Below are 22,234 nucleotides of genomic sequence, written 5' to 3'. Positions count from 1 at the left end.
TCAAGGAGCGCCAGGTTCAGCAGGAGAAGAGCCTTACTGATGAGCTCTCGACCAAGGCCGAAAAGGAGAAGATGGAGCTAGCCCAAGCCATGATGGAGGACTCGGCTCAAATCATGAGGATGACTTAGATGACTCTCTTCCCAAAAGCTCATTATGCAACCTGGGAGAATAAGTTCGCTGCTTGTACTGAACAGTACAACCAGCAAATCATGAGGCAGCCGACTAAACAGGACCAGGCGGTCGAGTCCATCTCAGAAGAAGAGGAAGAGGTGGTGGTGGCTCTGCAGCCAATTGGGGTAGTTGCGTCTACAGAAGCGGCCCCTGATGTCGAAACAAGCAAGAAGGAGGCCTTTCAGAACCAGGCGCCTCTTGTTGATCAGGCGGCCGGCAATACCGAAACCCTACCTCAACCCTGAAGCTTTTTATACTCAACTTTTCTTCGGCCTGCGTGCCGTTTATTTTTGTATCTTTTTACCCGGCCAGGGTGCTGGGGTTTTGAATATTTTTTCTCGTCTTTATGGTGGGCTGTTTATATGATTTCGGTCGCTTTTTCTCTCCCAATTTTGCTCGTCTTTGCTTTATTTTCGAATTTTTGCTAAGTGTCGAGGATATCTTCTTGCATGTCATACCGATTGTTTTGCATGGCCGATAGTTGCAAACAGGTACAATGTAAGGGCTTCCTATGCCCCTGGACGACTGGTTGTCTTAGTTCCAAGTTAGGCAATCAGTAGGTCATTTATCTAGCCAGATTCTAACATATTTTAGTGAATACGCTGGGCTTTCTTAACTTAAGATAGGAAAGTAGAACAAGTTCTTGAGTTCTGGTTTGCTAAAAAGCAGTCGTCCTGGGAACAAACTCTTCAAATATGTCTGTTTTGAAGAGAAAACATCTTAGCAAGGTTAAGGGTACGAGAGCTCTGGTTCACCTTTAGGCAGGCGGTCCCGTCATACCTTTTGAATCCTGGCTAAGAATGAGAGTGATTAAAGGTAATCTTGGAGATAACTCACTCGTCATGTTTATGCTTGAGTAGTGGAGGCACCAAGTGGCATAGGCCGGCTAGTCCTCGTCATATTTACTCGAGATGCGATAGCTTAGTAAGAACAGGGGTTTGAATTCTCCTGTTTAAGAAACAAGCGGTCTATTCAAAAACCTTTTAGATTTCGAACCAAGTTTTAGGGAGTGACTATAAGTTTACATTGATGTTACTTAGTCGACATCACTCTTGTTTGAGTAGTAGAGGTACCAGACAACGGAGGCCGGCTGAACCCCTTTATTCGCCAATGTTTATTGGCTATTAACTCAAAAGGCACCGTTGTACTTATCCCAAGTAATACAGTCGGTTATCCGACGTGGATGTTAACCGCTAACACTTGTTGGATCAGTGATAGAGTTATCCTTATCTCAAAAACGGCTATGTGGTTGTCTTGTTGGACAGTCGTATAGGTGTCGTGTAAGTAGTTTATAGAACAATGTTCCACCCAAAAGGGAGCTGCTCTCTGCGAAGAATTTCATCCGAATGGATGCCGCCGGACGCCTGCTATGATTTTGGGACAGGTCGGATTAGTTTTTTTAAAAGTTGGATCAGTTGGCTGGGCCCCTGGTTTGATCCTTTCGGTCATAGACCGTAGGCAGTTCTTGGTGAACTAAGTATGGGAGAGTAGCCGGTTGTATAGAACAGGCGGCATGCCCCTCTTTATTGAATGCGTATTTAAAAATTATGGAGAGTAGCCGACTGTTTTACCAGTAGGCATGCCCCTTTTAATACAAAATGAAAAGCGAACTTTTATTAGTAGCTCTCGGCTATTTACATCATTCAAAAATAATACTTTTTGAGATTATCTACATTCCATATTCGAGGCAAGGGTTGGCCGTCTGGTGTTTCCAGGCGGTAGGTGCCGTCTCGAACCTCTTCGTAAATTCAGTAGGGTCCCTCCTAGTTGGGAGTTAGTTTGCCTGACTCATTAGCCCTACCGACTGCTTCCATTTTCCTTAACACAAAGTCACCCACTTTGAGTGGACGCCTATGTACTCTTTTGTTATATGATCTGGTCATTCTCAGGCGGTATATTTCATGGCGCAAGGTTGCATTGCCCCTTCTTTCTGGGAGTGAGTCCAAAGCCAGACGCATGGACTCCCAGTTCGACTCTTCGTCATACATCATTACACGAAGAGTCGGCTCATAGTGTTCAATCGGAAGAACAACTTCTATACCATAGGTTAGGAGGAATGGAGTCTCTCCAGTCGATCCTTTTTCAGTCGTCCTAATGGCCCAGAGAACATGTGGTAGTTCATCTGCCCATAGGCCGCTTGCTCGTTCAATCTTCTTTTTAAGACCGTCTGAGATGATTTTGTTGAAAGCTTCTACTTGGCCATTTGCTTGTGGACGACCAACTAATGCAAAGCAGTGCGAGATGCCTTGGTCTCCCAACCAGTTTTTGAGAACAGGCGTCTCAAATTGGGGAACATTATCAAAAACCATAGACATGGGCACCCCAAACCGAGTAATGATATTTTTCCAGAGGAATGAAATCACATCCTTCGTCTTTATTGCTTTGACAACCTCCGCCTCTACCCATTTAGTAAAGTAGTCGACTGCAACAAGTATGTACTTCCTACCGCCTGTAGCAGGCGCATAGGGTCCCAGGATATCCATACCCCACTTAGCAAACGGTAGCGGGTTGTGGATGGCAGTGAGATCAGTAGCCGGACGGTGAATTAACTTGCCAAACCTTTGACATTTATCATATTTTTTCACCATCTCCATTGCATCTGCCTCTAAAGTAGGCCAAAATTAACCCTGTCGCCTTGCTCGTTGGGCAAGCAACCTGCCGCCTACATGGGAAGCACAATAACCGGAGTGAAGATCTTCTAGAACCTCTCGTCCTTTTTCTAGAGTAACACACTTCAAGAAGGGTTGGAGGTACCCTCTCTTGTGAAGTTCTCCCTTTATCATTTCGAAACTGGACGCTCGTTTTTTCAGTGTGGCCGCTTGGTGATAATCATCCGGCAAGGTGCCGTCTGTAAAGTATGCCCTGATTGGATCCATCCAGGTTGAACTTCGATCTAAAATTCCAATAGGGTCTTCCTCAATGCTTCTTTTCTCCATAACCTCCCAGAAAACAGTTCTTGGAGCATCACAGGAGGCCGAGGATGCTAACTTTGAAAGAGCATCCGCCTGGTTGTTTTCAGATCTTGGTACTTGAGTCAGATAAAATCCTTCAAAGGATTCGACTGCTTGTCTTACCGCCTGTAAATACTTGATCATGGCCGGATGAGTCGCTTCGTATTTGCCATTGTACTGACTCAATATCAATTGCGAACCAGAACAGGCGTCTATCTTTCTTGCCCCAACCGCTTTGCACATGCGGATTCCGGCTAGTAAAGCTTCATATTCTGCCTCATTGTTCGAGGCTTGAAAGTTGAAACGCAGAGCGTACTCATACTTGTCGCCCTCTGGCGACTGACAAATGACGCCTGCTCCGCAACCATTTGAGGTGGAGCTTCCATCCACGTAAACCTTCCAGACTTGGTTTGAAATTTGAGAATCAGAGGGCCAAGTCATCTCTACAATAAAGTCAGCAAAAGCTTGTCCCTTTACTGTTTTCCTGGGCTCGAATGTGATTTTGAGGCTCTGAATTTCTATTGCCCATTTGATCATCCGGCCTGACGACTCCATGGTTGTCAGTGGCCGCTTGATCGGTTGATTTGTATACACAACGACTGCATGTGCCAAGAAATAGGGCTTCAATTTTTTAACGGCCATGAAGAGAGCAAGACCGAACTTTTCCACTAAAGGATACCTCAACTCGGCATTTTTCAATACGTGGCTGACAAAGTAGACCAGGAGCTGGCAGCCGTCTCTTTCAGCAAGGAGGACAGCGCTTAGAGCATGGTCAGAAACTGCAAGATACATGTAAAGCACTTCTTTAGGCAAAGGGTTGATCAGCCTTGGCAAGGAATGTAAGTAAACTTTCAATTTTTCGAAGGCCGCCTCAGCATCCGGCCCCCATTCAAATCTTGCCTTCTTCTTTATTGCCTGAAAAAAGTAAAGGCATTGGTCGCATGACCGGCTGAGAAATCTTCCTAGAGCCGCCAGACAACCTGTTAACTTCTGAACCTCTCGGACAGTGCGAAGCGACTGCATGTTAATGACCGCCTGCACTTTCTCAAGGTTCGCCACTATTCCTCTCTGATTGATGAGGAATCCGAGAAATTTCCCAAACTCAACCCCAAAAACACATTTCTTGGGATTGAGCATGACATGGTGCCGCCTGAGTGTGGTGAAAGTTTCTCGGAGGTCCGCCAGGTGGCCAGACTGAAACTTGGACTTAATAATCATATCATCAATGTATGCCTCGACATTCCTCCAAATTTGGTCAAAGAAGACCGAATTTATCATTCTTTGGAAGGTGGTCGGGGCATTTTTCAAACCAAACGGCATGACTGTATAGCAATATAGCCCTTGATCAGTGACGAAGGTCGTCTTCTCCTGATCTTTCTTCCACAAAGGAATATGATGGAAGCCAGAGTAGGCGTCCATGAAGCTCATCAATGCATGGCCGGCTGTCGAGTCGACCAGACTGTCAATTTTAGGCAGAGGATAACTGTCCTTGGGGCACGCCTTGTTTTGGTCAGTGTAGTCCACACACATTCGCCAGGTACCATTCGGCTTCTTAACAAGTACAACATTTGCAACCCAGTCTGGGAAGTAACATTGCCGAATGAACCCCGCATCAAGAAGCTTTTTAACTTCGGCGGCTGCCGCCTGACTTCTTTCTTCGCCATGGTTCCGCTTCTTTTGCCTGTTCGGTCAGGACGCGAGTCGTCTAGGACAAGGTCCGTATGCTCACCAGCTGGCTGAGGGGGGAATTCATCTGACCGATCCTCTGCCAGTGATTGCTACCTTCTTTCTTTTCTTTCGGCCCCCAATTGGGCAGCCTTTCTTTTCTTATCGCGTGCTTTTTGAGCAGGTGCATCCTCCTTAACAATTTCAAGGTCCGCTTTTTCGCCACTTGGCCCGGCGCCCACCCCAGTGGGTTTGATATCCGAGAGGTAGCACTCCCGAGCCATCTTCTGATCTCCCCTTAGGGAGCCAACTGTTCCATTATCCTTCTCAAATTTAAGCTGCATAAGAGATGGGATAATGAAAGCTTTTGAATTGTTCAGGGTTGGTCGTCCCAGGATCATGTTGTAGGCTGAGAGTTCCTCAACCACTAAGAACCGAACCACCATGTGACGACCCTCCCCTTTCTCACCCAGGCGGATGGGTAAATCCACTCGCCCTACTGGGTGTACGAATCCTCCTCCAAACCCTACTAAAGGGGGGGGGGGGGTACCAGATGTATGCAATTTGTCTTGTATTTGAGCTTTGCCAGGAACTTGCTGCTGAGAAGATCAGAGGAGCTACCGGTATCTACGAGGATTTGGCCAACCCTTTGGTTGGCCACCTTGCACTCAATAACAATGGGGTCATCATGCGGCCCCTTAACCCCTCCCAGATCTTCTTCTTTGATTAAAATCTCTGGGAATGAACTTTTGGAAGTCCGTTCTTGATGAACGGAATTAACATCTAACCGCCTGATATTGTTTTTATTGCCCCTGATAGTAGGGCCGCCTCCAGAGAAGCCGTCTGCAATAGTGTAGACGACTACGTCGTCTGTATCTGAACTGTCGGCTTGTTGATGATTCTTTTTGGCCGACTGCTTGCTCTTTGAGGAAGCGTTCCCCTTAGACTTCTTGACATAGGAATTAAGGTCGCCTTGTTCAGCCAGGCGATCCAGGTAGCGCATGAGGCTGATGCATTCATTGGTTTCATGACCAACGTCTTCATGATAATGACAGAATTTGTCTTGGTTCCGATTATTGACAGAACCCTTCATGGGGGCGGGCTTCTCAATTGAGATCCGGCTCTTGATTTCTTTGAGGATAGCTTGGCTATCCTTGTTGAACGCATACTTTGGAGAGTATGGTTTGAACTCTTTTTTCTTTTTTTGGGCCGGCTGTTTAGAGGAGTCGGTCGCCCAAACCTCTTTCCTCTTTTTATCATCTTTATTGGCCGACTGCTTTGGTCGGCTTTCTTTTTTGTCGGATCTCCGTCCATCCGACAGTTTTCCAGTACTGTAGAGATCAGTCGCCTGTATATAGGCTTCTGCTTCAATCAATGCTTCTTGAAGAGTCGCAACCCTCTTTCGGACCAGGTCAAACTTGAAGGTCGACCCATCCTTGAGACCTCTGAAAAAATCAGTTGAAGCTACCTCATCAGGCAGCCCTTGAATCTGTATCCTTATTAGGTTGAACCGCCTGATGTATGAACGAAGCCCTTCCTTTTCACCCTGCTGAATTGTCCCTAAATCAAGGGTCGTCTTCTTTGCAGGAATGTTCATAGCAAAGTTGGAGGTGAACAAGTAAGCAAGTGTCCTGAAATTGTTCGCACAACCAGTCGGTAAGTTGTCGAACCATTGTTGTGCGATTCCTTTGAGAGTCGCTGGGAAACACTTGCACCAAGTAGGATCATCCAACCCTTGGAGTTACATTAGGTTGGTGAACGCCATCAAATGGTCTTCAGGGTTAGTGGTGCCATCATAGGCGCCTACTAGCACATTTTTAACTTTGGCCGGTTGAGCGGCCTCAGTAATTTCCTTAGAGAAGGAGGACGGTTGTTCTCCAAGTCTTAGCAACCGTAGTTGCCAGTCCAAAGGCTGAACATTTTTGCCGCCTGTCCCCCAAACAGAGGGGGCTGCAAGAAATATTGTTGTTGCGGTACGTATGGCGTGTTTGGTACCGCCTGTTCTTTATGAAATCCAGACCGACGGAAAGTACCGCCTGTCTGACTCTCATGATTTGATTGAGTATACCTCATAGAGGTATTTTGCATACTATCTTGGAAGTATGAAGTGGAGGCCGACTCTAACAGTCGGTTATTCTTCTTCTGCTCTAGCAATAACCGAGCGTCTGAGTACATTTTCTTTGATCCATCCGCCTGTATATGACGAATGGGCTTTCTCTTCCCTGGTGAGGGAAAACAATACTTTGTCAAGTCTATCACAGACGGCTCCCACTTCCTAGAGTTAGGGTGGGGGGTCGCCTCTCGGCCTTGAACAGGCCTCCTCCTTCCTGAATGAGAAGGTTTTCTGGCCGTCTGCTCCTTAGAGAGAGCAGGCGTCTTCCTATTAATCAACTCCTGGATCTCCCCCTTGAACCCCCTCATGAAAGTCATGAGTTCGTTTCTTGTAATGGGAGCAGACCCTTCGGCCGCCTGTTGTTTATCAGGCGGGGTGCCGGCTGGATTACTGGGTCCAGCTTGATGATCTACCCGTCTTTCCTTTCGGTGTGATGGGTGTGTTGAGCCCTTAGGGTCCCGTCTGAGGCCGTGTGTGTTTCAACCTCAACTTCATTCTCAGTACCATGGTCTGAGTATACTTGAGGGTCGTCCTCTAGACGCCTCTCTTCTGGAGTCGGTACAGACGTTGATGCCATCTCAAAAGTACTCTCCCCACAGACGGTACCAAAATGTTTCGGGGTTTCTGATGTCCTGCGAGAGAGTTACTATTCCGAGATTGGAACCGGACGCCTGTACCTGCAAAACAAACGGAGACTCCGGGTGGGTGGAGCTCCGCCTCCGACGGTCAAGTTAGTACTTGTTTAAGGAGTAATTAATGCGGAAAGGTAAGTGTTTTTCTCTAGGCGAGAGTAATTAATGAACATCATCCGCCTTAATGAGGATTAATGTGCATATTTATATGCCTTGGGAGGCGTGCCAATTCCTAGGTTTAGGTTAAACCTAAGGCTGGCCGGGATTTTTTCAAGGATTGGGCCTAGGTGGCCGGTTGTCTGAGCTCAACGGTTGAGCGAAGCACGATACAATGGTGAGCATTATTTCTCTTCTCTCTCTTCTCTTATGTTTATGTTTATTTTCCATGATTTTGTTGTAATTATTATTCATGCGATCCGGTTATCGGGTTTTGTTTTCGCGCGGTGTCGGACACCGCAAAACCCAACAATGTCTTATATAAGTGTATTGCGAAGTGCTTGACGAATAGGCTTCGGAGGGTATTGTCATCTCTTATTTCAGATTTCTAGAATGCCTTTGTTCCAGGTCGTCTAATGTTGGATAATAGTTTATTAGCGCATGAGCTTCTGCCTTTCAGGAATTCTTCTTCTACTAGGGCCTGTTCGGTTGCTCTCAAATTGGATATGAATAAGACGTATGATCGGGTTAGTTGGGAGTTCTTGTGGCAGGATCTCCAGGCTTTTGGTTTCCCTCCGTACTGGATTCATATTATCCAATAGTGTGTTTCTACGGTATCCTATCAGATTTTGGTTAATGGTAGTCCCTCTCAGGTGCCGTCCTAGGTGTGGGTTACGTCAGGGGGATCCTGTGTCGCCATATCTCTTTGTGTTATGTATGGAGATTTTTTCTTTGATGATTCGACGTGATGAACGAAATGGTCTGCTTCAGGGGTTGCGTATTTCTAGGAGGGCACCCCCTGTATCTCATTTGTTTTTTGCTGGTGAAGCTCTGTTGTTTTGTAGGGTCTCTTCCTCTGCTTGCGATCAGATTTTGAGCGTTATCAATGAATTTTGCTCGGGCCAGATGATGAACTTGCAAAAATCTTTTGTGAGGTTTAGCACTAATAGTCCACCAGATTACAAGGATTTCTTGGCTTCTGCTCTTTGAATGAAAGATCACTCTTCGTTGGGTAGTTATTTGGGTCTTCCGGTTGAGATGGGTCGTGCTAAATGTAAAGATTTTCATTTTTTGGTTGATAAAGTTGTTCAGCGTTTGTTCTCTTTTGCCTCTCTTCATCTTTCTGCAGCTGCAAAGTTGGTCATGTTCTTTTGGTGGCCTCCTTTAATCATGTTCTTTTGGTGTTTAAGGTGCCTTCTACTATTTGTGACCGGATTGATTCCTTACTTGCTATGTTTTGGTGGAAATCTAAAGACTCTTCTAAAGGAATTACTTTGGCTTCTTCAGTTGCTCTTCATTTTCTAAAGGGTTTAAGGGGTCTTGGTTTACGACATTTACGAAGCTTCAACCTAACTCTATTGGCGAAGAAAACTTAGCGTCTCATTCATCATCCCCAACTGTTGGTCTCTAGAGTTTTCAAGGCTAAGTATTCTGCTTTGCTCACATCTAATCCAACGCTTGCTAATGCTCGTCCTTCTTGGGGTTATCGCAGTCTGTTGGAAGGAGGGAAAGTTTTATCTCAAGGTATTGCTTGAAAAATTGGTTCTGGTACCAAGGTTAATATTTTAAGTGTTGCTGGCTGCCAGGTGTCAAGGTTGTTTTTATGGATTCGTCTTTGGGCCAGGATAGGCCAGTTTTTGTCTCTAAATTATTAGATGCTAATTCTGGTAATTGGAATTCTTCCCTGGTTCGGACTTTATTCCTTGATTCTATCGCCTTGATTGTTCTTGGTTTAGAAAGACCAAGGCAGTTGATAGATGATTTTGTATACTGGAAATTCACGAGAGATGGTTCTTTCTCCATGAAGTCTGCGTACGGCATGTTTGTTTCGCAATTGGTGAATCCTGCGTCTTCTTCTCTGACTCCTTCCTCGTACTGGTGGAAACGTTTTTGGGGTCTTCCGATTCTCCCTAAATGGAAGTTGTTTACCTGGAAGCTTGTTCATAATGCTTTGCCTACGGCTGGTCTGCTTGAATGAAAAGGGAACCCGGTTAATTTGGGTTGCATCTTTTGTGAGCAATCTGTTGAAACAACGACACATTTATTTCGGGATTGTGGGTTCACGAAGCTTTTATGGTCTTCTATATCTTGGGGTCTTTTGATTGATACCTCTTCTGCTTTACCGTTGGATGTTTGGTTTTCGGATCTTATTTCGAGACATTCTGCTTCTAAGGACTGGGTTGGGTAATATTTGGCTTATGTTGGGCAATTTGGTTAACTCGGAATAATTTTTGGTTTCGATCTGAAGTGTATTCTCCACATTCTGTCTTTGCCCTAGCTGAGAGTTAGGCTGACAGAGGTAGGAATGCTTGACTGTTGGTTGCTTCTTTGCGGCCATCTTATCCCCCGGGGCTTTCTTCCCCTATGGTTCTTCATTGTCTTAGAGGGGACTTGGGGTCCGTCTGTGATATTTTCCTCGGTTTTGACGGTGCCTTGGAGTCTGATACTCGTCGGGCAGGCTTGGGATGGAATTTTTGGGATATTGCTTCCTCTCATTGTATTGGTGGGGGTGCTCAAGCAACTGTTGCGAATTCTGCTCTTCAATCAGAATTGCTTGCTTGCCTGTTTGGGATTCGTCATATTAAGCAGCAGGGTTTTGCTCAAATTTTGTTGGTTACTGATTGTAGTGCTATTCCTACTCATGGAGTCACCAGGATATCTCTGTCATTGGCTACTTCAGGAAATTCGGGATATTGTTTCTTCTTTTCAGGTGTGTCAGATCAAGAAGGTTTCCCATTCTTTGGTATCTTCGGCTCACTCGTTGGCTGGTGCTGCGCGTCGTCATGAATTACTTTGTTTTCGTTTTTAGATTTTTTTAGTTTTCTTTGTCAAAAAAAAAAAAAAAAAAAAACTCATGAAGAGTGGATATGATGAATCAATGATAAAAATCAATCAAAACCAAGGGAAAAATGTACTACGTATACTAAATTAATGCGTGTTAGCTTAGCATTCAGACTTTGGGAAAATAGTTGTAAAAGAAGGAAAGGAACAATGTAAAACGATTTCAACCTACAATAGTGGTTGATCGGAGCGTTCTAAGATTAATGTATCATTTACATGACTAATCAACTATGGTTCTATTTCAAATTTGAGACAAACTAAATTATTACGTCCATACATGTCGATCGAATATTTGTTCGATTTAATTTCGAATCAGATCGAATGATCGGTCAGTTTTAAACACTTGTAATTTACTCATATCATATTATATAGTCTTACACTCTTACAGTGAATTGTGCAAAATTCCCATAACTTTAGAAATAAATTAAAGGTGGACAAGTAAGTATTTGAGTGTGTAACATGCATGAAGATTGAAGAGGCATTGATTTGAGAAGCAATAAATAAGCGTGGGGGGAAGCAAAGACTAGGGCTGTGGCTGCGCTGCAAAATCGCTGCATCCTAATAAAGTGAGCAGTGACCTTGGCTTAATATACCCACCGGATACGCTTACTTTCAATTTACTGCTCTTCCACCCATTACGACTACTTTTTATTCATTCAAAGCTTTTTATACTTCTAAATTTTCCACATCATTTTATGACATACATTTTGACATGGTCAATCCCTCGTTCTTGCATGTTTGTACACTAACTTCGCTTTATCTTTTTTAAGCGTATGTTGACCTATTTAGTTGGACTGATTAATTAATACGAACTAAAATTAGTTCCTTACATAAAGAAAATAAATTAATAGTTGTGTTCTTGTATATATACTTCCCCCGTTTCTTTAAAAATTTTAAGAATAGAAAGAGTTGTTTGCATATACTTTATCCGTTCTTTACTAATTACATTGTATTATTTATAATAATTTGATAGTTGTACTATTTGTCAATTCACCATAACTTTTTAAAACCAGCTACAAAAAAATGTTTCATACATTTTATGAATTTCTTCACATTTAAATCCACACAGTTGAAATAAATTAAAAAAAAAAAAAAAACTATTAATTGTGATTATTCTTTGAGGACAGAAATAGAGTGTAATACGAAAACCAAACCCACAATATGGGTCAATTAAGTAGAAATTCTCTTTTACAATAAAGGATAAATTAAATTTTTGGAACAAGTTGTATAAAGGATAAATTATAATCGAAACTAATAAAACTAGTACAACTGTACACGGTACCTAAAGTTAGGTTGATGTTGTGTTTGTATGCTGTGACTAATTATCATGATTGTGATGATGCATGTAATTTTTTAAGATGAATATCAATTCCACCTAGTTTAACTAGAAATGTACCTATAAATGTAAAACTTTAAGCTTAAATTTAGATGTCTAAAAATAGGTTAATGTTGTGCTATCTTATGAACAAAATAAATCATATTCTATTTAAAAAAAAAATCAATCTTTTTTTACTTTTATTTCTTAAAATTAATCCCCTTTTGAGTTAAGATGGTTATAAAGAGATTCACACGAGTATATGAGTTTGTGTAAAACAAAAAAGGTAAAGATGAAAGGGGAAAGAAAAGATTAAGCTAAATTGTTGTGGTACAAAAATGGGTTTTTATTGTAGCAATAAAATGAGATTGAAATAAATAAATTTTCTCCGAATTGTTGACATTTTAAAGTAGAGTCGTTATGGAGCAAAGTCAAAATGAACTAAATAAATCTGCTTCGATAGATTATCGAGGCCATGTTGTCGAGACAATTTGTCAAGGAGATCGTAAACAAGATAATGTCTTCTCAATATTTCAAGGCAAAAATAATCCTTTTGAATCCGCCTTCACCATTATCCTTTTACAAATATCATTAGTTCTTGTTTTAAGCAACATTTTGCGGTTTCTCTTAAAGCCTCTCAAGCAAACGAGAGTTGTGTCTGATGTATTGGTAAGTCTTGTTTACTTATCTTATTTTTTTATGGTTATGACGAATTTGAACTTCTTAATATAAAGGGGGTTGTTTTTGGGGAGGGGGTCGTTTTCGAGGTGGGGAATGGGAGCATTGGCGGACTTTGGCCTTATGCCTGGTGGGTCAAATGACTCGCCAGGGCCCAAAATATTTTTTAAGTTTTTTTAAAAAAAATAAATAAATAAATTATTTTCTAAGTTTTTTTTTTTAAAAAAAAATACTAACTTTGAACCTTTTGTTAATGTTGTTGGGTTTTTGATGAAATGTGAACCTAATGCTTGTACAGATTTTAATCTTGTCAATTATTAGTTTGTTAATTATTAGAGAGCTAAGCTTGTCATGTTGTCAATTATTAGCTTGTTAATTATTAGTTTGTTAATTTTAGTCTTGTCAATTTTAAGCTTGTTAATTATTAGTTAGTACTGTAATCTTGTCAATTTTCTATTTGGATGATCTTTGTAAATAATTTTTCTTGGGAATTTTGGTAAATTTTTTCTTTTTACATATTTGGTTATCAATTGTGACTCACCAGTCGGAAATTCCTGGGTCCGCCACTGAATGGGAGGGGGTGGGAGTTGGGGTGGGGGAATAGGAGTCGGGTGGAGGGTAGCCGGCAGGGGTTGGGGATGGGGAAGTTAGGCAGCCGACATGGGAGGGGGGCTCGGGGTTGGCTGGTGGCTGGGTGGGTGGGGGAGGGGTTTTTTTTTAAAAAATAATTATTTTTATAAATAAACATTAATTATTGAAGGGAAACTCTTAACTATAGTTAAAACTTTATAAAAAATGATCAGTAATGCAATGATCAATTTAATGTAATACAATAAGATTACCAATGATATTAACAATTTTTCTCATTTTACCCAAGAGATAAAAGAAGTTGGGTGTTGACAAATAGATTTCCCTTTTTAAAAAAATGGTAATGGGTGAATAGTTTAATACGAAGTATTAAAAAAAAAGTGTGAGTGGAGTAGGAGTGGGACCATGTTAGGTAATAAAGTAGCGTAAGATATTACCATTTAAGAAAGTGTTGCAACTAATTAAATATGACCGATTGTAAAAAGTGTTGTAATAATAAAAGATAAAAAACAGAGAGAGGGCACTTATTCATTTTTCATTATAATTATGAATTCTAATAAAGTAAAACCAATTAAAAATGATGAACTCTACATATATATGTTTGTGTGTGTAGGCGGGCATACTCCTTGGACCATCGTTCCTAGGTCGCTTCGAAACCTTTGAAAAGTACGTCAATCCAGAGTTATCGAAATATCTAATAAAACATATCGGGATCATAGGGTTCATGTTTTTCGTGTTTTTGGGGGGAGTGAACATGAACCTAACAGAGATGGTCAAAGCTGGAAAAAAGGTATGGATGGTTGCATTTCTTGGGGTGACAATCCCCTTCGTGATCACGTCATTTGTGTTCTCTTACATCAAAGCAAATATGGGTTCACTACTACAAGTACATTCTGCAACTTCCATGATTATTTTTTCAAGTATGGTTTTCACATCGTTCCAAGTTATTCACTTCATTCTAACAGACGTGAAGCTTATGAGCTCGGAAATTGGACGTCTTGCCTTAACAATCGCGGTACTAAGTGATTTCTTTGGGTTAACTATGGTTGTTGTTTTCGAAGCATTTGAGCAAGGAGAAAAAGAGAAGCATTATTTGTGGTACTTCATGTCATCTGTTTTTGTAATTATTTCCTTATTAGTAGTTAGCCTACCACAAGTAGTAAAATGGATTAATAAGCGAACTCCTGAGGGTAAATCTGTGGACCAAAATTATATCGTTGCTACTTTGCTAACAGTTTTTGTTATTGGGTTTTTCACGGATTATATTGGAGCTGCGGTTGGAACTGGGCCTATTTGGCTTGGGCTTGCTATGCCTAATGGGCCCCCAATGGGCGCAGCCATTAAGCAAAAAACAGAGATTGTTTTGAATTACATTCTTATGCCTTTTGCATATGCTACTGTTGGACTTAATACGGACGTGTTTGCAGTGATTGAATCTTGGAATAGCTTAGTTCCCATGTTTCTAGTGGTTTTATTTGTTTTTTTTGCAAAGCTTGTTACAAATGCTATGTTGGCCCCATTTATGGAGATATCGTATAAGGATTCGTTTATTTTAAGCATCATGCTTAGCTTTAAAGGTCAAACGGATTATTTTCTCTGTCTTCACTGGATGGATTTAAAGGTACGCTTTCATGATTAAATCTTATCTTAAGTTCCGAGGACTTATTATAAATAATATTTAATACTATTATGTATTGGGGGGGGGACATTTAAAATCTTGTAAAAATATTAAATACTAAATATCAAACGTTGTTGTTTTTCCCTTGTTTGCAGATCGATTAAATCTTATCTTAAGTTCCGAGGACTTATTATAAATAATATTTAATACTATTATGTATTTGGGGGGGGGGGGGGAGGACATTTAAAATCTTGTAAAAATATTAAATACTAAATATCAAACGTTGTTGTTTTTCCCTTGTTTGCAGATCATAGAGACACCATCTTTTACAATGTTAGTGACTCTGTCAACTATAGAGACAGCCATATTCTGCCCAATAATCGACTACATGTATGATCCAAAAAAGTCATACTTGATCAACATACAAAGAACCATTGAACACACAATGCAAGGCTCTGAACTTCGAATCCTAGCATGCATTTACGACCAAGAAAGTGTGGCTAGCCTATTTAGCCTTTTAGACTTTGCAAATCCAACTTCAAGCAACCCATTTAAGGTGTACACTCTCTACCTTATCGAACTCTTAGGCCGAGGCACCCCGATGCTCATCGACCACGCAAAGAATACTAACGTAGTCTATTGGGACAACAACAACGAGGTCATACATAATGCTATCAAGCACTACGCCGAGGCTCGCACGAATACCATTACTATGAGAAGTTTTACAAGTGTTACCCCTAGTCGTACAATGTACCAAGATATATGTGATATGGCCTTGTTGTACAAGGTTAAATTTATAATTTTACCCTTCCATAAGAAAAGTATTAAAGATGGGAGTGAATTTTCAACTGAAGTAAGGCCAGGGGTACAATCGTCTAATGCTAATATATTATCTAATGCACCTTGCTCTGTGGGAATTTTGGCATGTAAAAATGATGATATATGGGGAACAAATTCAAGTCCAATATTTCTTCGGATACATTGCCAATTTGTCATGCTATTCCTTGGTGGGCATGATGCTCGTGAGGCCCTTTCGTTGGCGGGTCGTATGGCGGAACATCCTAATGTGTCGTTGATTGTTTTTCGAATCTTGCCAAGTGAAGATAGAGAGTATAATAAGTCGGAAAGAAAGATGGATGATGGAGTGGTAGCCTGTTTTGAGGTACAAAATGAGTGGAATGATAGAGTAGTGTACAAGGAAGTTTTTGTGGACAATGGTCTTGATACGGTTTCGGCTTTACAATCGTTGAACAATAGCATTCCAGTAGATCTTTGGATTGTTGGGAGAAAAAATGGAATTGATTCGATTTTATTGAAGGGTCTATCAGATTGGAGTGACAATCCTGAATTAGGATTAATAGGCGATTTTTTGGTGTCAATGGATGTTAATACCCTAGGAGGATCTGTATTGATAGTGCAACAACAAATGTTAAGAAATCCAGAATCCATACCATGGGGTTGTTAGTACGTAGATTAAATTTTAATTTGCGTTAGATTAATTTTTTTTTTCAATGAATGTCATTATTGAAAAAAAAAAAAAAAAAAAAACCTTATTGTAGCTTTCTCTATTTGTAAATTGTAATTGATAACCACCCCAAAATGTGTTGTCGAATTTCATGTGTACATAATATTTAGTTTTAAATTTCTATTTAAATTTTATAAACCAGGATCTCAACTTTATTAATATTATTGATTATTAATGACAAAATTACAATGGCTGCAATGAAAATGTAATATTAAAAGACCAAAAAAGCTATTCACAAAAAAAAAAAAAAAAAAAAAAAAAAAAAAGAAAAAAAAAGAAAGATTTGGGATTCAATTTTTTTTTTTTTTTTTTTTCTAATAACCAAAAAAAACCTAACTTGAAATTACATAGAGGATTAGAGGGGATAGAGCTAATTCTTTCTTATCTACTAAGATGGTAATAATGTTAAGCTTAACATTTGCCAAATCGCTTTAACCTATAAAGTGGGCTGTGGGCTGTGGGCTGGGCTATAATATGTCTAACGGATACGCAAACTTAGGCTCTGTTCACTTCACCTTAAAAAATTATATATTCCGTAAAAATAATTTCAGTTCAACAAAAATATTTTCTGTACCACCCCAACCAACTAATTTGGGAGGGGCCTATTGTCACGAAATAAAGGACTGTGTATATACTACATTAGTTTTTAAATCCTTGCAACACTTTTTGAGGTAATGTTGATTAGTAGTTTTTATTTTTTATAACTAATAAAATAGATAAAAAAAAAAAAGGGTTAAATTTATGTTTTAATAAACGCAAATATAACCCAAAACATTGAAAAAAAAAAGAAAAGAAAAGAAGAGGCAGTAGATAAACTATTCAAGGGAGAGACTATATATTCACTACAAAGTTATTTAATTTGCGTAATTAATAAATAATTACATTAGATCAAGGATAATAATGTGCAACAAAAAAAAAGGATAACAATCAAAATTAATAAAACTAGTACAACTGTACACGGTATCTATAATTAGGTTGATATTGTGTTCGCTGTTACTAGTTATCATGATTGTGATAATGCATGTAATTACTTGAGATGAATTTAATGTCACCTAGTTTAATTAGAAATATACCTATAAATGTGTTACTTTAAACTTAAATTTAGATGTCTAAAAATAGGTTAATATTGTGTTATCCTAAGAACACAGTCAATCATATTCACTGTTACTCCCTAATTTCCCCCTTTTTGAATTAAAAGGATTATAAAGAGATTTACACGAGTACATGTAAAATAAAAGAATAGGGAATAAAAGGGGTAAGAAAAGAGCACAAGGAAACTATCATATTCTCTAACTCTCCTCTTTCCCCCAAAAAAAACAATAAATAAAAATGTTTTATCTATACTCCAAAATTTATTTGTGAGTGGGAGCATATTTTTGTCTTTTTAATTTAATGCCTTATTATCATCATGACCAAGCTAATTAAGTTATTGTGATACACACACTTGGTTTGTTGTAGCTGATCTTGTTGCCATAAAAAGAGAGTGAAATTAAGTAATTTCACTCCAAATTGTTCAAATTAAGTCATTGTTATGGACCAAAATCAAAATGAGCTAAATAAAACTGCTTCGATAGATTATCGAGGCAATGTTGTTGAGACAATTTGCTTAGGAGATCGTGCAAATAATGCCTTCTCAATATTTCAAGGCAAAAATCATCCTTATGAATCCTCCTTCACCATTATCCTTTTACAAATATCAATAGTTCTTGTTTTCAGCAACATTTTGCGCTCTCTTCAAGCCTCTCAAGCAAACTAAAGTCGTGTCTGGTATATTGGTATGTCTTGTTTATTTATCTTACTTTTTATGATGATGATTTAATTAGTTTTCATTTATTATTGAGGAGAGAAGAGGTTATAGCTTAATTAGATGGTATTATTTTAATATTTAGGATTAAATCGTGTATATATCATTGCTATAAGATTTTTGTAAATAAATTATACAAAGTAAAACATAATAGGTGTTTATTTTTCAATAAAAATAATAACTCTACATATGTTTGTGTGTGTAGGCGGGCATACTCCTTGGACCATCGTTCCTAGGTCGCTACGAGACCTTTGAAAAGTATGTCATACCAGATATCACAAAATTTCTAATAAAAAATATCGGGATCATAGGGTTCATGTTTTTCACGTTTTTAGCGGGGGCCAACACAGATTTAGCAGTGATCACCAAGGCCGGAAAAAAAATATGGGTGATTTCATTTGTCGGGGCGATATTCCCAATCATTATCATGTCGTGTGTATTCAAATACATTAAAGATTTCTTAGACCCAGCGCTACAAATGCATTCTTCCATGCTTACAATTCCTTTATCCATGATTTTTACATCATTCCAAGTTGTTTACTTCATTCTAACAGACATGAATCTTATAAGCTCGGAAATTGGACGTCTTGCCTTAACAATCGCGGTACTAAGTGATTTCTTTGGGTTAACTATGCTGGTTGTTTTTGAAGCAATGAGGCAAGGAGAAAAAGAGAAGCATTATTTGTGGTATTATTTATTATCAGTTTTTGGGATTAGTACCTTATTATTTACTGGCCTACCACAAGTAGTAAAATGGATTAATAAGAGAACTCCTGAAGGTAAAACTGTGGACCAAAACTATATTATTGCTATTTTTCTAGCAGTTTTCTTGATTGGGTTTGCTACTGATTTTATTGGGGCTGCTATTGGAACTGGGCCCATTTGGCTTGGGCTTGCTATGCCTAATGGGCCCCCAATGGGAGTAGACGTTATGCAAAAGACGGAGGTTATTTTGAATGACTTTCTTATGCCCTTTGCATATGCTAGTGTTGGACTTTACACGGACGTGTTTGCAATGACTGCATCTTGGAATACCTTAGTTCCCATCTTTACTATGGTTTTTATGGCTATCTTTTCGAAGCTTGTTACAAATGCTATGTTGGCGCGATTTATGGAGATGTCGTATACAGAGTCGTTTGTTTTGAGCATCATGCTTATCCTTAAAGGTCAAACGGAATATTTTCTATGCCTTCACTGGATGGATTTAAAGGTATAGTTTATCTTAACTTAGGGTGAGGCAGACTAATAATAACTAGATAATATGGATTTATTTATTTTTTCAAAGGATGATAAATAGGTTATTGCTTATCAAATTTTGTTATTTTTACTTTGAAGGTTTAAATGCAGATCATAAAGATACCATTTTTCTCATTGATAGTGATTATGACAATCATAGTGACAGTCATATCCTGCCCGATAATTGACTACATGTATGATCCAACAAAGTTATACTTGGTCAACAAAAAGAGAACCATAGAACACACAATGCAAGGCTCGGAACTTCGAATCCTTGCATGCATTTATGACCAAGAAAGTGTGGCTAACCTATTTAGCTTCTTGGACTTTGCAAATCCAACTTCAAGCAACCCATTCACGGTTTTCACTCTCTACCTTATCGAGCTCGTAGGGCGAGGCAACCCAATGTTTATCGATCACACGAAGCATATAAACGCGTATTGGGACAACAACAACGAGGTCATACATAATGCTATCAAGCACTACGCAGAGGCTCGTACGGATTACATTACCGTGAGAAGTTTTACAAGTGTTACCCCAAATCGTACAATGTACCAAGACATATGTGAACTTGCATTGTTGAACAAGGTTAGATTTATAATTTTACCCTTCCATAAAAAAAGTATTACGGATGGGAGTGATTATTCAATTCACATAAGGCCAGGGGTACAATCGTCAAATGCTAATACATTATCCCATGCACCTTGCTCCGTGGGAATTTTGGCATGTAAGAATGATGCTACATGGGGAACAAACCCAGCTCCAATGTTCCTCCGAATACACCGCCAATTTGTTATGTTATTCCTCGGTGGTCCTGATGCCCGTGAGGCTCTTTTGTTGGCGGGTCGCATGGTGGAACACCCTTACGTGTCGTTAATTGTGATTCGATTCTTGCCAAGTGAGAATAGAGGGTTTCTTAAGTCGGAAAGGAAGATGGATGATGGAGTGGTAACTTGTTTTTGGGTACAAAATGAGTGGAATGACAAAGTTGTGTACAGGGAAGTGTTTGTGAATAATGGTCTTGATACTGTTTCGGCTATACAATCGTTGAACAATAGCACTCCAGTAGATCTTTGGATTGTTGGGAGGGAAAATGGGATTGATCCAATATTATTAGAGGGTTTATCAGATTGGAGTGAAAATCCTGAACTAGGCTTAATAGGCGATTTTTTGGTGTCCATGGATGTTAATACCTCAGGAGGATCTGTATTGATAGTGCAACAACAAGTGTTAAGAGATCCACAATGTATACCATGGGGTTGTTACTAGATTAGATTTTGTGTTAGATTAACCTCTTTTTTTTTCCCTCAGTTTGTAACTGATAACACCAAAATGTGTTCTTTTCATGTTAAACTTATATTTGACGACTATAAATCTATAAAGCAAATAAATCTCAACTTTGGTAAAATTATATTGATAATGATTAAGAATAAATTAAATTTACAATGGCTACAATGAAAATGTAGTCATTAATTATAATTTGCACCATTATTACTTATGCTAACAAAATAACTATCTATAAAAAATAACACAAAGTATTGATTGAGTCTAGCTGGTTCATTGTGAGTCCACCAATCTAATAAAATTCTAAAAACTGATAATGAAACTTTTAAAAAGTTACATAAAATGTTTAAAAAGCTTATATCTTAATTTTAAAAGTCGGGATATTCAAAATTTAAAAAAAAATAGAAATTAAATGTGTTGTAAGTTTGTAACCTAAATCAATCTCACCATATGATCTTGAGAATGAAGGAGGAAGAAAGATGATTTTACGTTTTGAATATATAAATTTTGAAAATGAAATATCTTATTGCTTTATTGGTTTCATGGTCAATACGAAAGTAGATTTTTATTTCCATCTTCGTACAAGTCAAATATTAATGGATAAGATCATTAATTACATATGAAGGGTTTAGGTTCAAGATGAAGGAGTATAATTTTATTATTAGTGGCTTAGTTGCTACCAATTTATATTCATGAATAAAAGTGTGAAAAATTAATCCGACCAATCCAATATATTTTATTTATAAATGATAACTTTTGTATAAAATTTGAAATCACTTAGTCAAATCAACATAGGTTAGCCGTTAGCATTTGAAGGTAACCCGTTCCAGAGGAGGCTTGATTTGATGTTGAGTAGTCCAAATAGAATTAGCAAAAGTCGTAAGCTCATAGTTAGTTTCTTGAAACCAATACCAATTATATATGCAGTCGGGTTTCAAAAAAAAAAAATATATATGCTGAATCGCAATAATGATTCTCAATTCTTTTAACACAATTAGATGAATCAGAAAAAATCATCCTCACGACTACAATAAATCATGAGATAATCTCTTTGAAATGTTGTATGTTAATTGCAATGATATGAGCGAGAGAATGTCACAGGTAGTGCAAATCTTTATTTATTTGATTCAATTTGTTAATTCAACCTTTTTGTTTAAGAATTAAATTTACTATAAATTAAAAAAAATAATTAAAAAAAAATTTAAAAAATAATTACAGCAATTACATTGACTATAATATTAATGAACATCTACACAAAAAATAAAATGATAATAATAATCAAAGCTAATTAAGGCAGGACAGCTGTACAAACTAAGGTGTAAACTACAAGAGGCACATGATATACTATCTTTGACTTTGTAATTTTCGTGACTAGGAATCATGATCATGATGATATGATTACTTGAGCTAAATAAATGACACCTAATTAAATTAGTAAGTAACCTATAAATGAAATACTTAAAAACTTAAATTTAGACGTCTAAAATTAATACAACATATTCTTTCTCACTTGTTATACTATCTTCCCTCTTTTTTTTTTTTTTTTTTTTCTTTCTTTCTGATTTAGGAGGAAACTATAAAAAATAAGGTTTACACGAATACATGCATGTAAATAGAAAATTAAAATAACATAAAGAAAAATAATCATAATATCCAA

At 38.6% G+C, this 22,234-nt stretch overlaps 2 protein-coding genes across 2 annotated transcripts; both read left to right on the top strand.

Annotated features, from left to right (window-relative positions):
• Positions 1–13,879: 13,879 nt before the first annotated feature.
• On the top strand, positions 13,880–16,193 carry LOC110688621 (cation/H(+) antiporter 24-like). Its single transcript, XM_021865385.1, has 2 exons — positions 13,880–14,731; positions 15,036–16,193. The coding sequence occupies exons 1-2, from the start codon at positions 13,880–13,882 to the stop codon at positions 16,191–16,193; spliced, it is 2,010 nt and encodes a 669-aa protein (XP_021721077.1).
• Positions 16,194–18,613: 2,420 nt separating this feature from the next.
• On the top strand, positions 18,614–20,562 carry LOC110688620 (cation/H(+) antiporter 24-like). Its single transcript, XM_021865384.1, has 2 exons — positions 18,614–19,267; positions 19,405–20,562. Exons 1-2 carry the CDS (start codon positions 18,614–18,616, stop codon positions 20,560–20,562), a joined length of 1,812 nt encoding a protein of 603 aa, XP_021721076.1.
• The last annotated feature ends 1,672 nt before the right edge of the window (positions 20,563–22,234 follow it).

This window comes from Chenopodium quinoa, unplaced genomic scaffold (genome assembly GCF_001683475.1).
Source record: "Chenopodium quinoa cultivar QQ74 unplaced genomic scaffold, ASM168347v1, whole genome shotgun sequence".
NCBI classification, from domain to species: Eukaryota; Viridiplantae; Streptophyta; class Magnoliopsida; order Caryophyllales; family Amaranthaceae; genus Chenopodium; species Chenopodium quinoa.
Note: the sequence above shows the minus strand (reverse complement) of the source record. Positions and strands in the feature narration are given on the sequence as shown.